Here is a 22,157-nt window from a genome sequence, read left to right as displayed (position 1 = left end):
GCCCTGTTTGGTTGCTCATTTTGGGGATCTTCAGAAGATGATCTCCCCAAAGCATGTTTGGTTGCATAAACTCCCTTTAACCACCAGACATGTTCCAGACATCATTATTAGCTTTTTTTCCTACGTGGCGCCTATGTGGAGACAATGTTCCCCCTCTAATCTTCTCCCCATCTTTCACCATTTTTGTGGAATTTAGGTGAGAGACTAGGAGAAGATTCTTGTCTTATTCCCTTTTCTTTCTTTCTCTCTCTTCCACCCTCTCTTTTGGTAATGACACCCCACATCTTCCGCTTCCCGCACAACCAAACACTACTTACCTATCTTCTTCTAATCTCCTCCTCATCTTCCATTCTTGTCTAATTCCCTTTGACTTCTTATGCTCCTATGCTCTGTTTGGTTGCCTATTTTTAAGGAGATTGAGGGGAGAACATCTTCTTGAGATTGTTTGGTTGCCTTTTAAGGTCTTTGACCACTAGCGTTGTCGGGCGACGGTCGGGTGATGTGACACGCTCAAGATCTTTTCTCCAAATTTCTTCAATCGATGAAATTTTTGGAGAAGATCTTGGGGAGATCTTTTTGCCCTTACCCCAAATCCCCCCAATATTTGCAAGACAAACCAAACAATGTTTCTTTCTTCCACCCCTAATCCCCCCCGTTGACTGATCTGCTTTAGATCTTCCCTTTAATCCTCCCTTTGACCGCTGGGATATAGATCCCCCAACGAATTACCGGCATCCAAACAGAGCACGAGGATCGAAGCTGGGAGACTGGCTAGCAAACATAGCTGCAAACAGAGGATGTGGGAAGCACTAAGATGATTGGTTGTGTAGTGGTAGCAGGCCTAGGCAAAGTACCTAGGCATCAACATAGCTAACAAATAACTCAGGCCTGTGTAGGTGCTTGGTGTCTAGGTGACTTAAGGTATTTGGATTGCAGACCACCATGGCCCCAGCAAAGAAACTTGTCCTGCTTGGCATTCCCCATCGGCTGAGACAGTGAGGAGATCTTGGCGGCAAACTGGGCTTCTTGGGGAGCAGTAATGCACAAGTGGAGAATAGCGAGAATCATACTGGGCGTCTGATTCCATATAAATGTATGCTCTTGAGATCTTTGAAAAACAGCTTCACAGCGTATGCACTCGAGATCGTTAAAGAGAAAAAGCTCTACACAGTACTTGTTAGCTTGAGAGATTTTGTACTTACGATGCAACAGAGACAATCTAAAGATCAGCACAATAAACTCCACCACAATAATATGCTGGCAAGACTAGTCTCCAACTGATTTGATAATCCTAACCCAATTATCCAAAAGGTGCCCTGTCACGGTGCTTTCCCAACAAGTTAAGGCCATTAATATAAATAGGCCTAAATTGAGAGGGCGAGATACCCTTCCACATCAAATGTCAGTCATCTTTGCCCAAGTGTGAAATGCAGACAACTCCCCAGTGGTTCCATTCCTTCTGACTAATGGGTGAACTCAACCCGAATGGGAAGAAGGTGGCTATAACTAAGTCTTGTCCCTTCGGAGTTATGATGACCCGCCACATCAATGGCTTCAATCACTGGTCACACACATGCCCCATGTTGAGGAGTTCAGTCCTCATCCTCAGATAGACCTGCCTTGCTTGGTTGGCTTTCTATTGATACTTTGTTTCCCAAAAGAGAAATATTTCTGAAAAGGGAAATGATATCTGCACCAAGTGTTTTGATAAACATGCGCTTCACTTGTTTGTCATGTAGTATTTAAAGGGATGTCAGAGGATATTACGGTTCTCAAAAAGCGCTTAAAACCCTTTAAATGCTAGACAACAAACAAGTGGAGGGATGTTTATCAAAAACACTTGGTGTAGATATCATTTCCCTTCTCAAAAACCTTCACCTGCATGAATGGAGATTGTTTCTCAACTGAACATTACATGCACAAGAAGAGAAACTCCTACTCAAGTAAACATAGGCGCTCTACATGAGCATCGCCTGCAAAGACATGCATTTTGGTCCAGGTATAATATGATTTGGTATCAACTGAAATCAAACTACATCAAAATAATAAGAAATTGTTGCTTTTGTTTCAACAAGTTCAAGGGTTCGAAGGGTTCAAGAAAGTCAAATGCATATGAAAACTAAAAAATTCCAAGTTCTAGTTTAAAACTCTGAGCCCAACTGCAATTTACTCCAATTTACCAAATTAGACCCTAGTAACAGAATGAAAGGAAAATAATGATAACAATGGTTAAACATATCATATGCCCTCCTTTTTACCATCACATTCTCTCTTAAACTCCAAATAACTTAATGGGCTGAAACTAACGCGTCGAACTGAAAAGAGCTCGGCTGATAATCCCGGTGGCCTCAATGTAGCGTTCTACGCATCTAGAGATGCAACTGCTGTCACTTCCGCTCAAGCTTGTCCCTGGCTTTGTGATACACTTTGCAAAGCATTTTCCCCTTACAGTCTGTGGAGTGAATAAGGCGGCGAAATGATAATGCAGCAAAATTATCGTTAACAGAGACAGGCATATCAGCAAAATGTAAATCAATAAAATCTAGAACATGCATAGAGGCTGTAATTCAGATGTGAGAACGTATTGCAACATCGAGTAATCCATAAATATGGAGAGGTGCAAATCATACGAGAGGACTTGGTTTTTTTTTTTTTTGAGAAAGGTAACAATTTTATTAATAGAGAGGTAACATTCAACTGTTGATGAGCGATCCAAATAATCTGCAAGTGACTTTCCAGATACATCGAACCTCAGCCAAGCCCCCACGTTTGAAAGATAACAGAATATTGGACGGGGGTAATTTTGAAACAAAACACGAATAATGATAAATGATTTGTATCACCTTCTCCATTGCACAGTTATAGATTGTGCTAGAAGTAGAAGACCTCAGTCAAAGTGGCCAACTGACCACAAAGTCACTTGCTTTCAAGTCTCGGATTCACACTAAGACGGTTCGAAGAATTGGGAATCTGGGCTTTAATGGCTCGGGTGAAAGTGACAGTTTCATCAGAGAATATATTCTGCATTGGTGGTTCTTGAGGTCTCTACACTACCGAGCACTGTTTTTATTTATGATTCATTAGAGTGGTGCACATGCTCAGTCATCAGGTAAAGGAAGGTATTGCATTGAGGGCATGGTTTTAAATTTCGACCGAAATCCGAAATTTCAGATTTCGGTGGAGACTGACACCGAAATCAATGAAATCCGAAACAGTATTTTATTTCAGCTGCAATTTTGAAATTTCGGAATTTTCCGAAATTTCACCCAAAAATCTTTTTTTTTAATTAATTTAATATATCGATTGAAGTTTTATATCCTATAAAATAGTAGTTTCCTTGTTTCGCCGGATTTCGACCGAAATTTCGGTTTCGGCTAGGTCCGAAGCCGAAATTTCAAACCATGATTAAGGGTAGGGATGATGGCACCCTTTGTGAGCTTAATCATGTCAACGTTTAAGCAACAGTCACTAATACTCTTTTACGAGCATACTTCTGGAGGGTGGATCCAAGAGTAGATTTTCCATGTTTTCATCTTTTTTGAAAGAAAAGGTTGCCCTTACAGTGGAGGGGGTGACATTCCTGTCACTCGTCAGAGCCGAGCTCAGCACTGACAACAGGGCTACCGACCGCTTACAAGATAGGCTCAGACTTTTTCTTATTTGATCATGTTAATAGGAGAACGGTTCCACTCGAATCTGCCTCCTTTTTGGTCGGGCTTGCTCTAATCTAAGAGGAAAGATAGCCTTTTAGGACACAATTTCTCTTCGATTAGTCTGAAGTAAAATCACTCAGCACTTAGTTGAGCTTTGGTAAGGTGCATAACTAATATAAATGGCCGAGATGTAACCCGGTCCCTACTTATTAAGGGTTCCACGCAAAAGAAAAGATCCCACATCGGAAAAGTGAATGGATGTGGATGGGCTTAGAAGGGCTTAGGCACCCTCCCCTTAACGACTAGCTTTTAAGGGTGAGTTCCACCCGGGTCCCAGCTCTACTAATAAAACAGTTGTCCAAACAGTTCCATTTCTAAGAACGAAATTCGAGTTGGAGCAGTCAGCTATCTTCCTTTATTACTACAGCTTATTATTTATTTGGTCAGTATTTATAGCTCTACGGACGAAAGTGTATTTAAGTACAATATGTCATGAAAGAAATTACCAACCAAGAAAAGAAAGCCTGAAAAAAGTAACATCAGTGCAACTGGCTTGTTGCATTACATAAAAACTATTTCATAGCTTATCCATATAGCGAAACCATCAGACGCACAGGAAACTCCACAATTAGGTAACTGTGTGAAATAAAGCTATCCAATTGCAACCATCGTCCAATAAACCATAAAGGAAATGTTGGTGAACCTCAATTTTTTTGAACTGGCAAAAGAAGAAATTCCATTCCCCTTGACCGTCCCTATCGCTCCGAAGTCCGAACCAAACCCTACAACATCTCTCTATGCTCCCTAAGCACCCTATCAAGCAGATAATGCCTTGAAAAAGCAGCAACTGAGACTAATAGTTGCCCAGCCTCAATTACAAAAACCACATCCAGTTCAGAAGAGATTGACCCAGTCTTAGTCATCTGTCATCTTAGGTAATCTCACCCATCTTTCCAAACTGCCAGATTGCATAGCTTTTTGAACACCTCCCCATCTCCATCTTTCACTTAAAGACAGCAACTTTCCCCAACTTCAGATCTCCCGCCGGAGGTCAATACCCAGCAGACACTGAATCATATTGAATCCAAGGACTTCATACAGGAATTTGAATTTTGTTCTTGGTTTTGGTGTCGGGAATTTTTCTGCAAGACAGGACGTGTTGCAGAGCTTGGGGGATGGACTGTGTCAGAGATGCCATTTATGGTGGACATTATAGAATATGCCACATGAATACTACAATGGAAAATGAGCTCCAACAATTAACATATCCCGTGAAACTCCTTGGCCAACTGATCTGCCATATTGCTCGTTTCTCTCCAAATGTAACAGAATTTAACATGTAAAAACAAAGCCAGATCTAAGAACTCCTCAATTGGATCCGCCCACCTTCATGAGAAGGAAGACTCTTGGGATACCCATTTTATTGCGCTCCTTCAGTCTCCTTCTCAAAGACCTATTATTCAAATGTAACACCAACTTCAAACCATGAAGAATAGCCATTAAAATCACTTTTCAATTTATCAGTTTCTGCATTACCACTCCAAGAAAAATAATGTCAACATAAGCTACAATGAGAACCGTACCTAACCTAGTGCGTGTAAAATACTAGCATCACATACACTTCTCCTGCATTCCCTGATCTGAAGAGGTTGATTTACCTATCAACGCAAGCTGAAGGGGCCTGGTTGGGCACATAAATGGCTTTCATAATACTCCACAATTTTGCACCTTTGTTCGCTTCGTCAAATCCTTATGACTGCTCCATATAGGCTTATTTTTTTGAATGAAAAGGAATTACATTAAAAAGAGCAAAAGATGGAACAAGGCGAGCCCTACGACGATCGAGATGACCAGTCCAAGTATACACCGAAAAGGGAAAGAAAATAGATGTACACAAAACAAACTCCCATCAAGGGGGAAAGAAATCGAAGATTTCCAATCCTTCCCTAGAGACACCCTCCCTCACTGATCTACCGGCCTCACTATTTGCAAATCTTCTTACATGATGAAAAGAGATGGGGGATATTGCCTGCCACTCAATCCAGAATCTCGTCTATCCATTGAGCGAACCACCACGAATGGGATAAGCTTCCCTTCAACCATTTAATTACATTGAGGGAATCCCCTTCCACTACTACTTTGATCCACTTTATTGGACTCAAATCATCCTTATTCCTGGATGCACTGCTCTAATCTCCGCTTCATTGGAATTAACAATGCCAATAGGAATAGAGAAAGCTCAAATTGTTGAGCCACTATCATCTCGTAGGATACCACCAACACCAGTCGGCCGAGGATTCCCCATACTTGAGCCATCAAAATTTAGCTTCATGTATCCACGGCTAGGAGGGTCCCATGCTTGCGAAATGGGTGGCCACCGCTCACTTCTAGAGCATACCTCTGACCAACCGTACCACAATTCATGCACTGAAACGAACCGTAAGTAGGCGTCGCCCTAACACATGAGATAGCAATTTGCCTCCACTTGAAAATAGATTTAAAAAAACGGGTATATATATGTAGATGAAAATAGATTAGAACCTATTTGATTACAACTGTAGGTCTGATTTATCAATACCCTGAAAAAAAATACTGCAGCGAATCCCGTATGGATGATCTCCTAAGAAAAGCCACACGAACAAAAAAAAACATGTAGCACAAAACCTACGTAGAACTTTCTTCCGTTCTTAATCAAAGCATACCAACTGTCTCTAAAAGACAACAGATTATATATATATATATATATATATATATATATATATATATATATAGAGGAAAGTGTTGGTGAGCTTAAGCGCCCAATCACATTGGGGCCTACTTTGTTAGGATGATCCAAAGCATTCATTTGAAAGGCCCTTACATAGATGGGGTGTGTACCAAAAATCAGCTCCATAGGATCATCCTAACCCATCCATTTGTGGAGGTTAAAATGGACAGACATTATTTGTCCACAAATCTGCCCATTTTTGTCCTCCACAAATGGAGGGGTTAGAATGATCCTATGGAGCTGATTTTTGGTACACACCCTATCTATGATAGGGCCTTGCAAATGAATGGTTTGAATCACCACAGAAAATGTGGGACCCATGTGATTGGGGCGCTTAAGCTCACCATAAGTTTGGTGAGCTTAAGCTCACCAACACTTTCCTCATATATATATATATATATATATATATATATATATATATATATGGAAATGTCATCAGCACTACCATATTTTGATGATCGCACTCCTCACTTTATTAAAAAGTAAGGTATGGCCCGCACCATAGGATGATCCAAACCGTCCATTAGATAGGCCACAGCCTAAATAGGTTGAGTGTGATCATCAAAATATGGTAGTGCTGATAACATTTCCCTATATTATATATGAGTATAGAGTTGCTGCGCTCGAGCACAAAAACAGGGTGGGGGCACATTTTGGGTGGGATCCAAAGCATTCATTTGATGGGCCCTTTCATGGGTAGGATGCCCACCAAAAATCAGCTCCATTGGATCACCTTAGGGTGTCCATTTGTGGGGCAAAAAATGGACAGATTTGTGGACAAACAGTATCTGTCCATTTTTGGCCCCACAAATAGACACCCATTGGTGATCCAATGGAGCTGATTTTTGGTAGGCCCCCCATCCATGATGGGGGCCTTCCAAATGAATGGTTAGGATCCCCCCTCCACCCCCAATGTCCCCTCCCCCCTGTTTTTGTGCTCGAGCGCAGCAACTCTTTTCTCATTATATATATACATATTATATATATATATATATATATATATATATATATATATATATATGAGAAAACTGTTGGTGCGCTTAAGCTCACCACTTATGGTGAGCTTAAGCGCCCCAATCACATGGGAGCCCACTTTGTTAGGTGATCCAAAGCATTCATTTTAAAGTCCCTTACATGGATAGGGGGTGTACCAAAAATCAGCTCCATAGGATCATCCTAACCCCTCCATTTGTGGAGGACAAAAATGGACAAACACAAATCTGCCTATTTTTGTCCTCCCCAAATGAAGGGGTTAGGATGATCCTATGGAGCTGATTTTTGGTACACCCCCTATCTATCATAAGGCCTTTAAAATGAATGCTTTGGATCACCTAACAAAGTGGGCCCCCATGTGATTGGGGAGCTTAAGCGCACCATAGGTTTGGTGCGCTTAAGCTCACCAACAGTTTCATATATATATATATATATATATATATATATATATATATATATATATATATATATATATATATATAGAGAGAGAGAGAGAGAGAGAGAGAGTAAAGGGTTCCTGCGCTCAAGCGCAGAAACAGGGGTGGGCCACATTGTGCGGGGGGGGGGGGGGGGGGGGGGAGATCCAAAGCATTCATTTGATGGGCCCTTTCATGGATAGGGTGTCCACCAAAAATCAGCTCCATTGGATCACCATAGGGTGTCCATTTGTGGCGTGAAAAATGGGCAGATTTGTGGACAAACAGTATCTGTCCATTTTCTCCCCCACAAATGGACACCCTAAGAGGGTCCAATGGAGCTGATTTTTGGTTGACCCCCCATCCATGATGGGGCCTGTCAAATGAATGCTTAGGATCACCCCCCCCCCCCAAAATGTGGTCCCACCCCTGTTTCCAGCACTCAAGCGCAGATAAGCTATCTGCGCTCGACCGCAGGAACCCTTTTCTCATATATATATATATATATATATATATATATATAAAACCTACTATTGCTGCCCTAATAGAGTTTTAATAGGACAAGAACTACCTGTCACTGTTCAAGTACACAGTAACAGTAACTGATTAAGCCCTAAAAAATAAAACATAAAATATAAAGGCCAATGAATCAAAACATATAAACATTGATGGTCCCCACCAAAATAAACGACAACTAAACCTAAATAACTCAGCCGCAGGCGCCTATGTTGCATGGATTCTTTGTCCCCCATGCCGAATCCGTGGCGACACGTCTCCGCATCCGAATCGGACATGGATTCACGTAGGACACACCCGGATTCTTGTCGTAGCCGTGTCCCGCTCGAATCCTATTTTTTTTGGGCGAATCCGATTCATCGTTGACGCTTTCAAAATGCGAATCCTATATATTTTCCCTTTAAACGTATTTTCTTCATAACTTCTTTTATATGAAAGCATAACTCGTACTCTTTTAATAAAAATCCTAGCGCCTTGACCCTCGAACATCGACCCCCTTCCTCCTTCAACTTTCTTAATACAAAACTCGCCTCAACCCTCTACCCTCAATTTTTTCATGAATATATATGCATAGACATACATTTAAAATTTAAAGTTTGAAAATTTTATTTTATTTAAAAAGTACCGAATCCGAATCCCTCTTTTGGGGGTTTGTCGAATCCGACACCTCGAATCCGTGTCGGACCCCGACACGCGAATCCGAATCCATGCAATACTCTGCAGCACTTGGAAGTAGGCCCCAATTGCATCAACTGTATTCTAAATCATAATCAGATCGAAAAGTCTTTGAAGTGGACACCATCAAGGTGATTCTCTCTCATGAACAGCAGCTTCTCTCCTCTTTCTTGTCTCTGTCTAGGCCCCAACTCTAGATCACGAACAATCCTTATTTACTCCTTGGTATGTTTCAGTAATTTTTAGATTTTCAAACTGTTGTACATGTTCTTTTTGTTGAATGACGAGTATTGCACATTTCACTTCTTCCTCAACCTCAATGTGAGGTTGTACTAGATCAGATCCCCATCTGATGAATAATTAACATCAGAGTTCAATTGGTATTGTACATTTAAGCGATGTTACTAGTCCGTGTCCTGCAGTACACTAAGGATAGGATTAAGTGGCTCCAGGAGAACAAGAATGTGGGAAGCCCTGCCAGTAGAAAGGTAAAAGGAATCCCCTTGAGGAGGACAACCTTTGCCCTGTCCAAGCCATCGGCCACCGTTGCAGGGGACACTTGACAAAGTTGTTAATGTTGGCCGTAACTCTATTGTGCCTGATTGAGGCATACCCATGTTGCTGATTGGAATAGTTTTCTCGGCCACGACCAAGTCCACAGCCCCTACCACAGATGCGACGAGAGGACCGCAAACATAGTGTGTTTCAAGAGAGTCTTGGGAGGTGGAGTGTAATAATGTGACGCTTTGCATGTTCCACTTTGACAGATAGAAAAGCCTTACGTTGAACCAGAAGCATGCACAGCTCAGCAAATGTTGGTGGTGTTTGGCGAATGAGGATCGAAGTTTTGAAGATCACAGGCATATCCCAAACCTGATAGTGTCCATCGAATCATATCATGCTTGTCGAGGGACTTCTGAATGGCAGCAAATTGGTCAAAAAGACAGTTACTTTTGTTGAGGTACGTGGAGATCAAGAGGTTTCCTTTGAGAAAATTATGCAGAGTTGCATGATATGACTTGAATTGTTGCAAGTAGGAGTGTGGGACTCATGTCCAAAGTTCACAAGAAGATGATATACGAAGTACTTGAGCAAATCTTCAAGAGCCTCAAGGGCTTGCGGCAGGGTGATCCTTTATCTCCTTTTTTGTTTAAGATTATGGCAGAAATGCTCAGTCGTATGCTGGACATGGTTAGAGTTGGTGGCCTTATTGAGAGATTTGTGATTTTGAGTCTTTCAGTTTGGAGATTACTCACCTTCAATATGTGGATGATACCCCTTTCCAGCAGTGGTAGTCAAAAGGTGTGGGATCTCAAAGCGATGTTGAAGTGTTGTGAGGCAGTGGCAGGGAAATGAATCAATTTATTTAAATCAGTAGTCATGGGTGTTAGGCTGTAAAGTGGGGGTAGATTTCTTTACTTGTGTGTTGGTTTGCAGATATGTTGCTATCCCTAACAACTACTAAGGGATTTCATAACCATCCTTTTTATACTTTAAAAAAAAAAGCATTCCTCTTTTTTTTTAAATGGTACATAACCATTCCTCATATGCTGGATTCTTCTCCTAGAAGTTGGCCTATTCTTCTAGATTAGTGGAATCATCTCCCCCTCTTATAACAAACTCAGCAGGTCCTACTACAGAGAGGCCAATTCAAGCGATGTAAGATGCCTTGGGCACTGGCAGTAAGAGTATTTTTCCCCAGCCATAGAAGAAAGTTGTCATTAGATATGGATTGTGCTCGACCACCCATGTGAAAGAAGTGTTGAAAAGGAATAAAACTGAGATCTTTACCCTCCAACAGAAAAAAAAATGGAGCAGACTTGAGAACTATAGGGTGCTCAAGAAACTTTTGCTTCTCGATGCTTGACTCCAACGCTCTGAGGGTGGGCATCTTAGTCGCTTGGAATGGGGCCAAGTTAGTATTAGAAGATGAGGTTTATTTGTCAAAAAGAGAAGAGTCGAGGATACCACCTCGTTGGGCCTTTCCAGCAATAAATGGATCTCTCTGTTTATTGATTACCTTTTCAACAAAAAAAAAAAAATGGATCTCTCTGTGAACATTTGCGGAATGAACTGGAATCAATCCGATCTAGATGGGACATTCCCTGGTATAAGGGGAGATTTCAATGGGACACAATTAATGGATGACAGAGTAGAGAGATCAAGGATGTCTCAAGATATGGTTAAGTTCTCAGACTTTGTGAGGAGGAGGAACACTCTGGTCGACCTCTTTTGACAGGAGCTCGTTTCACTTGGGAAAGTAATGTAAGAGTCATATTGATCACTTCCTTATCCGCACTCAATGGAATGTGGTGTTCTTGGGTGCCATTTAGATTGCCCTCCTAAAGCCAATTTCGGATCATAGACATTTGCTCATCAACCCTATTTTGGGCTTGTGGCAACCATCTCCATTCTGATTCGAGCTCGTTTGGCTTGGGGATCCTTCATTAATAGAGAAACTCTAGGAATGGCGGTTTGAGGTAAGTGGATCCGGCCCGGCTGACATTAAACTAAGCCAAAAGCTTTGTTTTGTCAAGTCCAAACTAAAAACCTGGGTCGAAGATGTGTTTGGTGAGGTAGATCAGGGAAAGAGCAATTCTAGAGAATTTCAATAGGATTGAAAGAATCAATGAAGAGAGACCTTAATACGGATGAATCCTTGGAGAGCTCTAAACTTCAAGAAGTATACAAGCGCATCATCATTCAGGAATAGGTAAAATGGAAACAGTGATCGAGATCAAAATGGTTGAATGAGGGAGATAAGAATATTGTGTACCTTCATAGCACGCATGCTAGAAGAAGCAATGATAGAATCCATTTCCTGAAGGTGAACGGGACCAGAATTGAAGATCAAGAGCAGATTACCGCAGAAATTGTCTCCCATTTTGAAAAGTTCTATTCTTTGGAAAACTAACATTTGTCAGCTCCGATAAATTTCCAATTTGGGCAATTGGACAAGGATACTAAGAGGGGGCTTGAGAGACCGTTCACGAAGGATAAAGTTAAAAAGGTCACATTCCCTATGAAAAGAGGTAAAGCACCTGGACCTGGCAATTCTCGCATAGTTTTCTATTAGATGTTCAGGGAATGGATAGAAAGAGGTACGATGGAGATATTCAACGAATTTCATGGAAGATGTAATTTAGGAAGAAGCACGAGGGCCACATTTACCACCCTCATCCCCAAAAAAGAGAGTGAAAAGTCTAAACAACTTTTATCCCATCAGCCTAGTGGGTAGTGTCTATAAAATACTAGCCAAAGTCTTGGCTGGCCGTCTCCGGTCAATTCTAGAAGGAATCATTTCTAAATTGCAGTGCGCCTTCATTCAAGGCAGAAAAATCTCAGATGGAGCCCTGCTAGCAAATGAATGTATTGATTTCTACCACCGAGCAGGTAGACCGGGGTTTTGTACAAAGCTGGAATGGGAAAAGCCCACGATAGAGTGCAATGGAGCTATTTTGACTATTTTTTTTAATTTTTTTTTGAATGGTTGGAGCTATTTTGACTATGTTATAAAAAGAATATGATTCAGGGACATATGGAGAGATTGTACATTTAGGTGCTTACCGTCGACTAGATATTCAATCCTCTTTAATGGATCCTCTAAAGGATTTTTCTAAACTTCTAGGGCCTCCGTCAAGGAGATTCATTATTGTCTTTCTTGTTGACTAACTTGGCAAAAGCCTTCAGTAGGATGATGGATATATTGGATACTTGGAGGGGGAAGTATCCCACATCCAATACGTGAATGACACATAGTTATTTAGCTGGGCACAACCATCCAAGATATAAAAAAAAAAGAAGCGATAATCAGACACTATGAAGCGATATCTATTCAAATAATGAACTTCGCCAAGTCGGATTGTGAATTTTCAAGCTGGAAGATTGTGCCAAAATATTGGGTTGCAAGATAAGTTCTCTCTTCAATACAGGGCCTTCCTGTATGTACAAGAAGACCATCAAAAAGATTATGGGATCGGATGATGGAACGAATGACAAGGTGACTCCCCTCTTGGAAAGAAAGGCTGTTTTCTTTAGTTGGCTTGTGGTGTGTAGGCCCTGTAGAGAGGGAGGCCAAGGGATCATAAAGCTGAAAAAAAAAAATATAAGACTAAGACTTTGGAGTCGAACAGATTTCTCTCCCAATCTGCTCTTGGAAATCGCAACTATGACGGCCGGGGGTCCTCAGTTGTCCGGTGGCAGATTAAAAAAAGCCGCCGAGAGGAGAGACTGCAAAGGGTTATAGAGAGAAGAAAAGCAAGTAACCTGGGGGACTGGCGATGCTCCAAGTGCAGATTCCTAAACTTCAGACGACGTCCCGAATGTTACCGATGTAGGAAGGTGTGGTCGGGTTTTGACCGTAATATCCCAGTTGGTTTCCAACGTCAGCTCCCGTCTACCTCAACCAGATCTGTAAAGAAGCTGCCTATCACGAATTTCCTGCAAAACCGTTTGGAGGGGATGCATTCTAGGGGACAGATAGAGCCCGAAAGGAGTCAGCAGGAGACGGAGGTTGTTGCGGTAGGCCCGGAGGTGATAGACAATCTGTCTCAGTGCCCGGAGGAAATATGGGCTGAATCCATTGAATTGGGATCTAGATTCGACCTTCAACGAACTTTTTGGGGTAAAACTAGAACAGGATCAATGAAAGATTTTACGAAGTTAAAATGTTGGTTAGAAGAAGCTTCGGGAATTTCAGCCAAGTTCGAGATTTTTTCGATAGCCCAAGAGGAGGTTGCTATAACATCTTCCCCGGATGCCTCGTACGTTGACTGCAGACTTCGGTGGGCTAATGCCAAGGATTGTCCTTTCGAAGAGCTACGTGAATGGAAGGATAAATTTTCCGTGAATTTCACGTCTTCATGGTGGTCGATTGTAGGGCTTCCTCCACATGCATGGGTGGTGGAAAATTTCAGGAAAATAAGTTGTCGTATTGGAAGGATGCTAGCCACATATGGATCATGTGATGAAGGTGATGGTTATGAGAAAGCGTTAATTCTTCTAATGACATCTTCAACCACCCCATATTCTCTGAAATTACCGGTTTGTATCGACGAAACAGTGTACTGGGTGATGGCGTCAAGAAATGATAAACGTCCGGACGTACACAAAGTTCGACACTCAGACGAATTCAAGCGAACTTGGTCGGAAATTCTCTGTAACTCCGGTAATGGGCGGTCGGAGAAGACAATGGCGCAAGATAGTAATTCTGCGGTGGTAGGTCTAACGAGCGCACCTCCCTATATTCTATTACCCTCCTACGTGTCCTATGCTGTGAGTGATAGCGTATGCAGAAATGGGAAGGGGACGGGTGTCAGGCATGTTGCGTCTGGTCTCCTATGCCAGGATGACGTGGCGATTGGAGCAAGCTCCTCCAGACGGCGGGAAACAGCCTTTACAAGTTCAACTTCCCAGGTTCTCCTATCTCCAATGATTCAACTTGAGTCTCCCTATCCGTCGGATCGGCGTATAAAGAAGATGTGGGCCCCTCCAACTCAGCCTAAAGTGTTGGGCTTGTCTGAAAAATATAATATAGGGCTTTCTCCTTTTTCATCTTTTAATCGGGCTATAGCCCATATTGACGGTTCTACCGCAAAGGACAAAAGCCCATCTTCACCTCTTATCCAATTATCGGCTTTTGTTGACCACTCGCAGCTTTCGGAATCCCGTATTCTGCTTCTTGGTGATAAGGTAGCGGCTGGAAATTCTCGTCTAGTAGTCAATTTATATGAGGCATTTACTGGAGTGTCCTATGATGAGCTTAATATTGAAGATACTCAAGAGGGTCACGGTATACAACAGGGGGGATGTTTGGATCATTACGATTCGGAATACTCAGATCTAGATACTCTATCTTGTGCGACCACTGCTTTGATTCCAAACGCTGGTGCGGCACTTGGGGGTTCGGTCTCCGGTAAACAAATTTGCCATAGCCAAGTTCGGGTGGACTCTCCGGAGCGAGGCCAAATCGATTTCTGCTCTAGCCGAATGACGAACGATTTTTCTCACGCCGGTAGGAGGGAGTGTACGGTTGAGGCAGAGTATAGTGGAGGTGGTCTGGTTTCCCGAGAAGATACCGTGAAAGAAAGCCTAGCGTTAGTATTATGTGTGGAGGAAAATATTAGTCCTCTTTCCTGGGTCGATCCCAAATCCGAAATTCTGGGGATTTTTGTAAATCATATAATTTCCACCAGCAGAGTTTTGGGATTGACCTACTCCGGGCCGGAAGATCAATTGCGTTCCATGTTCAGAGTTGCGGAGCTTCGAGAAATGGATCATAGGACCTTTGAAGATCCTTCCAGTGTTGAAGGTGTCAGGAAGATGTTACGGGAGCTAACCAAACTGAAATCAGATATAAATTATGAAAAATCTCCCGCTAGTAAGAAAGTGGTTCGTAATTCGCGAATGAACAGTAGAAATTGCCCCAGGGGAAGTGCACGGCGGTCGTCCGGTTGTAAATGAAGATTTTATCTTGGAATGTAAATGGGTTGGGGTCCTTGGAAAAAAAGGCACAGGTCAAAGACATAGTAAAAAGTACTAAGCCGGTTATAGTTTGTATTCAAGAAACAAAAATAGGGGTAGCAAACAGAGCTCTGATCATGAGTTTATGTGGCAATTCCAATTGGGATTGGCTCTCGCTGGCATCTGAAGGGGCTGCAGGAGGTATTTTAGTTATGTGGGATCAATCTAAATGGGAGATCCAAGATTCTTGGGTAGGTCAGTTTTCCGTCTCAATAGTTCTCAGTCAGGTGGGAAACAAAGATGTGGTTACTTTTTCAGGCATTTATGGCCCTACAGATAGGTCGGCGAAGCGCCAGATGTGGGAGGAACTTACCATGATTAGGAGCAAATGGGGAAATACGTGGTGCTTAGGGGGAGATTTCAATGAAATCAGAAGGGTCGAAGAAAGATTGGGGTGTAGCAGAACTTCCCAGAATATGATTGAGTTTTCAGATTTCATTGCTGAAAATGAACTAATTGATATTCCGCTGATGGGGGCTAAATTTTCTTGGTCCAGAAACTCAAGGAAAAGTCGGTTAGATCGCTTTTTGTTCTGCCCTGGTTGGAATTCTATGTTCCCGGAAGTGTGTCAGAAGGCGATTGTGCATTCCGTTTCTGATCATTGCCCGCTGTTGTTGGATCCAAGATTGGATTCATGGGGTCCCTCACCTTTCATATTCGAGATTGCGTGGTTAGAAATTCCTAACATGGTTGAGAGGCTAGGGGGGTGGTGGGAATCACATACAGTGGATGGTGCAGCTGACTGGATCATAGGGGCGAAACTCCGTTTTGTTAAAAAAAAAGCTCAAAGAGTGGAATTCTCTCAGATTAGAGGCTCTCCATGAGCGTCAATTATGACTAAAAAATCGAATTCCGGACATATCTTTGGCCGATGAGGAAAGGTTAGCTTCAGAGGATGATTTGAATGAACTGGGAAAAATAAAGGAGGAACATAGAGGCAGCCTCCTGCAGGCAGAAATCTCATGGAGGCAGAAGTCCCGAGTTAGTTGGTTAAAGGAAGGAGATAAAAATACTGCTTACTTTCATAACATGGCCAATGCAAGGCGTCGGAATAATAGAATCGAGGTATTGGAAGTGCAGGGATCCTTATCTTGTAGCAAAGAGGCGATTACCATGAAAATTCTTAACTACTATCGGAAGTTATATTCAGCGGAAGGTATTGTTCGGCCCAGGCTGGATGAGGTGATCTTTAAATCTCTCGATGCTATTAGCATCTCGGGACTGGAAAGCCCTTTTTTGGAGGAGGAGGTGGAGAAAGGGCTATTCTCGATGAATCGTGATAAAGCTCCGGGGCCGGACGGTTTCTGCCTTACTTTCTTTCAGGCTTGTTGGGCGTATGTAAAGGGAGATATTATGGCCTTTTTTCGAGCATTTCACGATGGGTTGGAGTTGGATCGAGGAACAGGAGCCACTTTTATTGCTCTCATTCCAAAAGTTAAAGGAGCAGTGAAAGTATCTGACTTTCGGCCTATTAGCTTGGTAGGTTGTCTATATAAGATCTTGTCCAAAGTTTTGGTGGACCGGCTAAAGAGGGTACTTCCAACTATCATTTCTGAGAATCAGAGTGCTTTTGTTGGCTAGAGACAAATCTTGGATTGCTCGCTGGTGGCTAATGAAATGGTGGATTGGATGGCAAAATCAGGTGAGCAAGGTGTTATTTGTAAGCTGGACATGGAAAAAGCGTATGACAGAGTGATTGGCAATGTTTGGACTACTTTCTACAAAGAATGGGTTTCGGTGGGAAGTGGCGAGGGTGGATCAGAAGTTGCTTATCTTCAGCCTATTTTTCCATTCTTATTAATGGCTCTGCAAAAGGTTTCTTTAAATCGTCTAGAGGCTTGCGTCAAGGGGATCCTCTATCTCCCTTTTTATTTGTTATTGTTGCGGAAGCCCTCAGCGTGATGTTGATGAAAGGCCGATTGGAGAGTCTGATTTCAGGGGTTAAATGTAGCGAATCTGGGATTGAAGTCTCGCACTTGCAATTTGCGGATGACACCCTTCTCTTTTCCTCTCCTCAGGCCTCAAAGATCCTCAATCTTAAGGCAATTCTCAGGTGTTATGAATTAGTAACAGGGCTTCAATCAAATTTCTCAAAATCCAGACTTTACGCTGTTAATATAGACGAGGAAGGAGCTTCTAGTCTAGACAATATTATGGGGTGTTCGCTGGAGAGTCTGCCTGCATCTTATTTGGGATTGCCCTTGGGAAGAGGGCGACCCCATAAAAGTGCATGGGATCCCATTGTGGAACGAATCGAACGACGACTTGATACATGGAAGAGGAACTTGGTATCTAAAGGAGGCAGATTAACCTTGATTAAGGCCGTATTGGCCAATATACCGATGTACCAGTTATCATTATTTAAATGCCCTGTGTCTGTTGTCCAGCGTATTGAACAGATTCAGAGAAGATTTTTGTGGGGGGATCTGAGCAGAAGCGGGTTATGGCCTTAGCGAATTGGGAATTGGTTTGCAAGCCAATTCAAGGCGGAGGCCTCGGAATTCGAAGAATCAAGCAGGTAAATCAAGCACTGATGGGAAAATGGCTGTGGAGGTTTGGTGAAGAAAAATCAAGACTATGGACTAAAGTAATATCAGGGAAATATGGTGCTGCTCAAGATGATTGGGTTACTATGAATAGCTTTAGCAAACCTGGGGTGACAATATGGAGGGATATCCTGTGCCTAACTCCTCTATTTGATCGAGGAGTTAGGTATAGAGTGTATTTCGGCGACAGGGTCTCTTTCTGGTTCATGAGGTGGTGTTCGAGTTCCCCTTTAAAAGTTTTATTCCCTGACCTCTTTTTAGTTGCCGCTGATAAGTCAGTTTTAGTGAAAGATTGCTATGAGCGACTCGCTGGTAAAGTTATCTGGAATCCTCTCTTTCGTCGGAATTTTTTTGATCGAGAATTGCCCTCGGTGACAAATCTATTTCAGACTCTTGATCAGATCTATATAAGTTCTTCAGGGGAAGACAGAAGGTTGTGGGTATTAAACTCTTCTGGATGTTTTTCGGTCAAGTCTTTCTATAATAGTCTGTTGCCTTATGAGGAAAATGCTCTGGTAGCAAGGGTATGGAAAATAAAGGCTCCTCCTAGAGTATGTTTCTTTGGATGGTCAGCGTTAAGAAATAGAATCCCAACGGTGGACTTTCTGAGAAAGAGAAATATGCTGATTATTGATCACTGTGCTATGTGTATTGAATCAGGGGAGTCGGTAGACCATATTTTCATCCACTGTAGAGTAGCTCGGGAGGTCTGGGCGAGGATTTTAGAAAGGCTTGGTATTAATTGGGTGTTTCCATCCTCTCTTCCAGACTTGTTCGCAGGCTGGTCATATACACCATGGGGCAAAAAAGGTAAGCGATTGTGGTGGCTTTCTCTAATGGCCTTCTTATGGGTTATATGGATCGAAAGAAACTCTCGAGTCTTTGAAGGGAAAGCTAAATCTCCTTACTTTCTATTTATTAAGGTCATTGCTCTTACTATTTCTTGGGCTCGAGCTCTTCCTTTATTCCGATTCGTTTCGGCCTTCGAATTGTGAGAAGGGTGAGGAGTTGTTTGCAATAGCCAGGAGAATATTAATGTTTCCATTCAGCACTGGTGCCCTCCTCCTGAAGGGATAGTCAAATTAAATTTCGATGGCTCAAGTTTGGGTAACCCTGGCCCAGCAGGGATTGGTGGAGTATTTAGAGACAGTGATGGTGGGGTCTTTAAGGCTTTTTCTGGTCCAATCAGCATAGCAGATTCGAACGAGGCAGAGATAAGAGCAGCGCATCAAGGTATCCTGTGCTTGGCAAGGGGCCGATTAGAAAGTTGTATTGTGGAGGGTGATTAGCTGAATGTTATCAGATGGCTTAGGGGCCCTAGGTGTTCTCCGTGGCGTTTTCTTCATTTCTTTGACGAAATTAAAGATATCTTACAAGGGCTTCAGGTATCTTTCCAGCATGTGAGAAGATCTGCTAATGATGTGGCCGATAAGTTGGCGAAAGATGGAGTTTCGAAGCAGGATTTCGATCTTTATGATTTTCTTCCTCCCTAAATGTATCTCCCGGGATAGTTTAAGTTCCTTGGGTGTTGTTTGTTTTTCTTGTATTGTTTGAGGGACTTCCTCAGTCTTCTTTTAATATAGTCTGCTACCATTCAAAAAATAAATAAATAAATAAATAAATAAGACTTTAATTGATAAATGGCTTTGGAAATTTGGTGAGGATAGAGATTTTCTATGGAGAAGGGAAATTGAAGCGAGGCCTCGGAGAATGGACCCATGTTGATGAATTTTGATGACATGGACTACAGTTTGGTGTCACATCATGAAATTCTTAATATAATTCCAAAAAGGGAGACGAATCAAAGTACGTGATGGGGAGAGGATTAGGTTCTGATTGGATGACTAGTGTGCATATAGATGTTTAAAGGAAGATTTTTCAGCTTTATTTAATGCGGCATCTCGCAAAGACGCTTATGTGACTGAATCTTTTTGCAGAGTGAACAATCTTATTGATCGTATCTAGTTTGCATGGAGAAGTAACATGAATGTTGATGCAGGAATCATTGAGCAGCAACACAAGATGGATATCAAACAAGCAAGCACTAGATCATCTCGTGGGGGTTCGAAACCCATACCACGGTTTTGGAGTAAAACTGCGATATGGCACATGAAGGAGAGAAGCTCCTTGAACCACGTGAAAGAGCCAAGGCTCTCTTCACAAAGGATGTTCTAAAAATTTACTTTATTCAAATATATCTCTTTCCTTCATCATGTCATTTTTTAAAAAATGTCCTTCTTCATGTCATTACATTACATAGATATCCAAAACCCAAAAATAGAAACCCTAAATGCTAACTTACCTAAACAATTAATCTCAATGTTTCATCTAAAGCAACACAATAAAAGTTAGAAACATGACTAAAATGATCCTAAAATAGAAATCCCATAATTGATACATAGTATGCTCGTAAATCGTCCATAACTTCATCAAATCGCGTGATCTTGGGCTCGTTAGACAGGTAATCGAAAAACCTTTACAAAGATACCAAAATCAACCCAAACTAAAAAAGATTTGATGCCCACAAAATATGCTATAAATAAGATAACAAAAATAAAAGTTGAAGGACCCGTTCCACGCAGCACATGTTCTGCATCAAATGCCTCATAAATACAGGCGATGGTAAACATTAATTAGATTGCTACCGCACAAGTCAGAGACTCAACAGACATAGTTAATGCAGCCCCTACTCGTTGACCACTTGACCTTATGCGGACATATGAATACTTGGTAATATTTTCTTTTTTTCCCAACCTTTTCTGTGTACTTGAGATAGTATCAATAATTGATTTTTCTTAAAATTTTCTACTCGAGATCATAAAAATGGTTTCTGAAGAGATCATAGAACACATGGGAACGAGAGCGAACTAGGGAGCCATGCTCCAAAGCATGCCACATGTTTCAGAAACTGAGGCATTTTGAAGGAAAGGTAAAAAACAAAACAAAAAACTTTGTTTGGTCTTTAAAAGCATTAGATACTCTAGACCTCCTACTCACAAATTTGGTTAAAACCCTCTATAACACTAATAAGCTTGCCTACATGTGAAAGAATCATCTAAAAGCAGCAGTAACTCGGCCTAGGGTATCCTAATTCTACATGCATCTCTCATGAAAAAGGTGAAATTGGTTTATCACAATATGCACGAAATCGGATCTTTCTAAATCGATGGGGGAGTATTAAGAGCAATAGAATAAAACCCAGAAGCCTTTCAGAATCATTGGGTTTTCTTTCGACCATACTGCATAAAATTCTCAGCCTAAACCCTAAACCCTAAACCCTAAATTCTCAGAGTAAAGAAAGAGAAGACGAAACTAAAACATACATACAACATGAAAAAACTTATGACCCAGAATAACTAAGACAGCCCAGGAGTAAAAGAGAAAGATTAAACTAACATGTCCATAAAGATTTTAATGATCTTAGAAATTGAGAAAGGGATACAGAGAGATGAAGTTGAGATTTACCTCGAGGAATTCCTCTGCATAAGCCTGAGCTAACTGGGTTTTGACCTGATCAATTAAATCTTCTGTTGAAGGAGGGGAAGAAGAGCTTGAAGAAGAAGAGTAGGGATCCATTTCAAAAAAAGAGAGGCAAGAGGGGTTTGGGAAATAGGCTCTTTGTTTATGTAGTAGCCGCCCAAAATACCCTAATTTTCTTCCTCTTGAAAGAGTGAGATGCCACGTAAGTATTGAAAGTGTTGAAGTCCTTGTTGTCTGATATGCTTTTGAAGGTCCGGCAAGCAAATGACTAAGGGTGTGTTTGGGTACACTTTGAAATAGCGTTTAAAACGCCGTTTTGGTTCAAAACGGTGTTTTGCCAAACTACATTTTCATGTTTGGTTGGCCAGATCAAAACGACATATTAAACGGCAAACGGAGGTATTGTGTGTTTGGTTGTAAATGCCCCAAAACAGAGTTTTAGTGGTAAAATGATCAAAAAGGGCATTGTTTGGTTGGCCTCAATGTAACTCAATTACTCTCTCATTAGGCCCAATATTAAAAGGTCATTAGGATCTCATTCAAACACTACTAAAATTAAACATCATTGCCAAAAAAAAAAAGGCTATAC

The 22,157-nt window shown here is 41.7% G+C and overlaps 1 protein-coding gene across 1 annotated transcript; it reads right to left on the bottom strand.

The window, feature by feature from the left end:
- Positions 1–2,043: 2,043 nt before the first annotated feature.
- TIM13 (translocase of the inner mitochondrial membrane 13) lies at positions 2,044–21,794 on the bottom strand. Its single transcript, XM_077392208.1, has 2 exons — positions 21,554–21,794; positions 2,044–2,452 (listed from the first exon to the last, which is right to left on the bottom strand). The coding sequence occupies exons 1-2, from the start codon at positions 21,662–21,664 to the stop codon at positions 2,303–2,305; spliced, it is 261 nt and encodes an 86-aa protein (XP_077248323.1). The 5' UTR covers positions 21,665–21,794; the 3' UTR covers positions 2,044–2,302.
- Positions 21,795–22,157: the final 363 nt, after the last annotated feature.

Source organism: Tasmannia lanceolata, unplaced genomic scaffold (genome assembly GCF_043159265.1).
Source record: "Tasmannia lanceolata isolate RefF3 unplaced genomic scaffold, GAP_Taslan_0.1 ptg000012l, whole genome shotgun sequence".
NCBI lineage: Eukaryota > Viridiplantae > Streptophyta > Magnoliopsida > Canellales > Winteraceae > Tasmannia > Tasmannia lanceolata.
This window is presented reverse-complemented; position numbering and strand designations above follow the sequence as displayed.

Excerpts from the sequence above, each read along its gene's own strand:
- TIM13 (XM_077392208.1), bottom strand. The coding sequence starts at position 21,664 with ATGGATCCCTACTCTTCTTCTTCAAGCTCTTCTTCCCCTCCTTCAACA. Across the intron at positions 2,453-21,553 it reads ATGCAGAGGAATTCCTCGAG|ACTGTAAGGGGAAAATGCTT; the intron begins GTAAATCTCAAC and ends TTCACTCCACAG.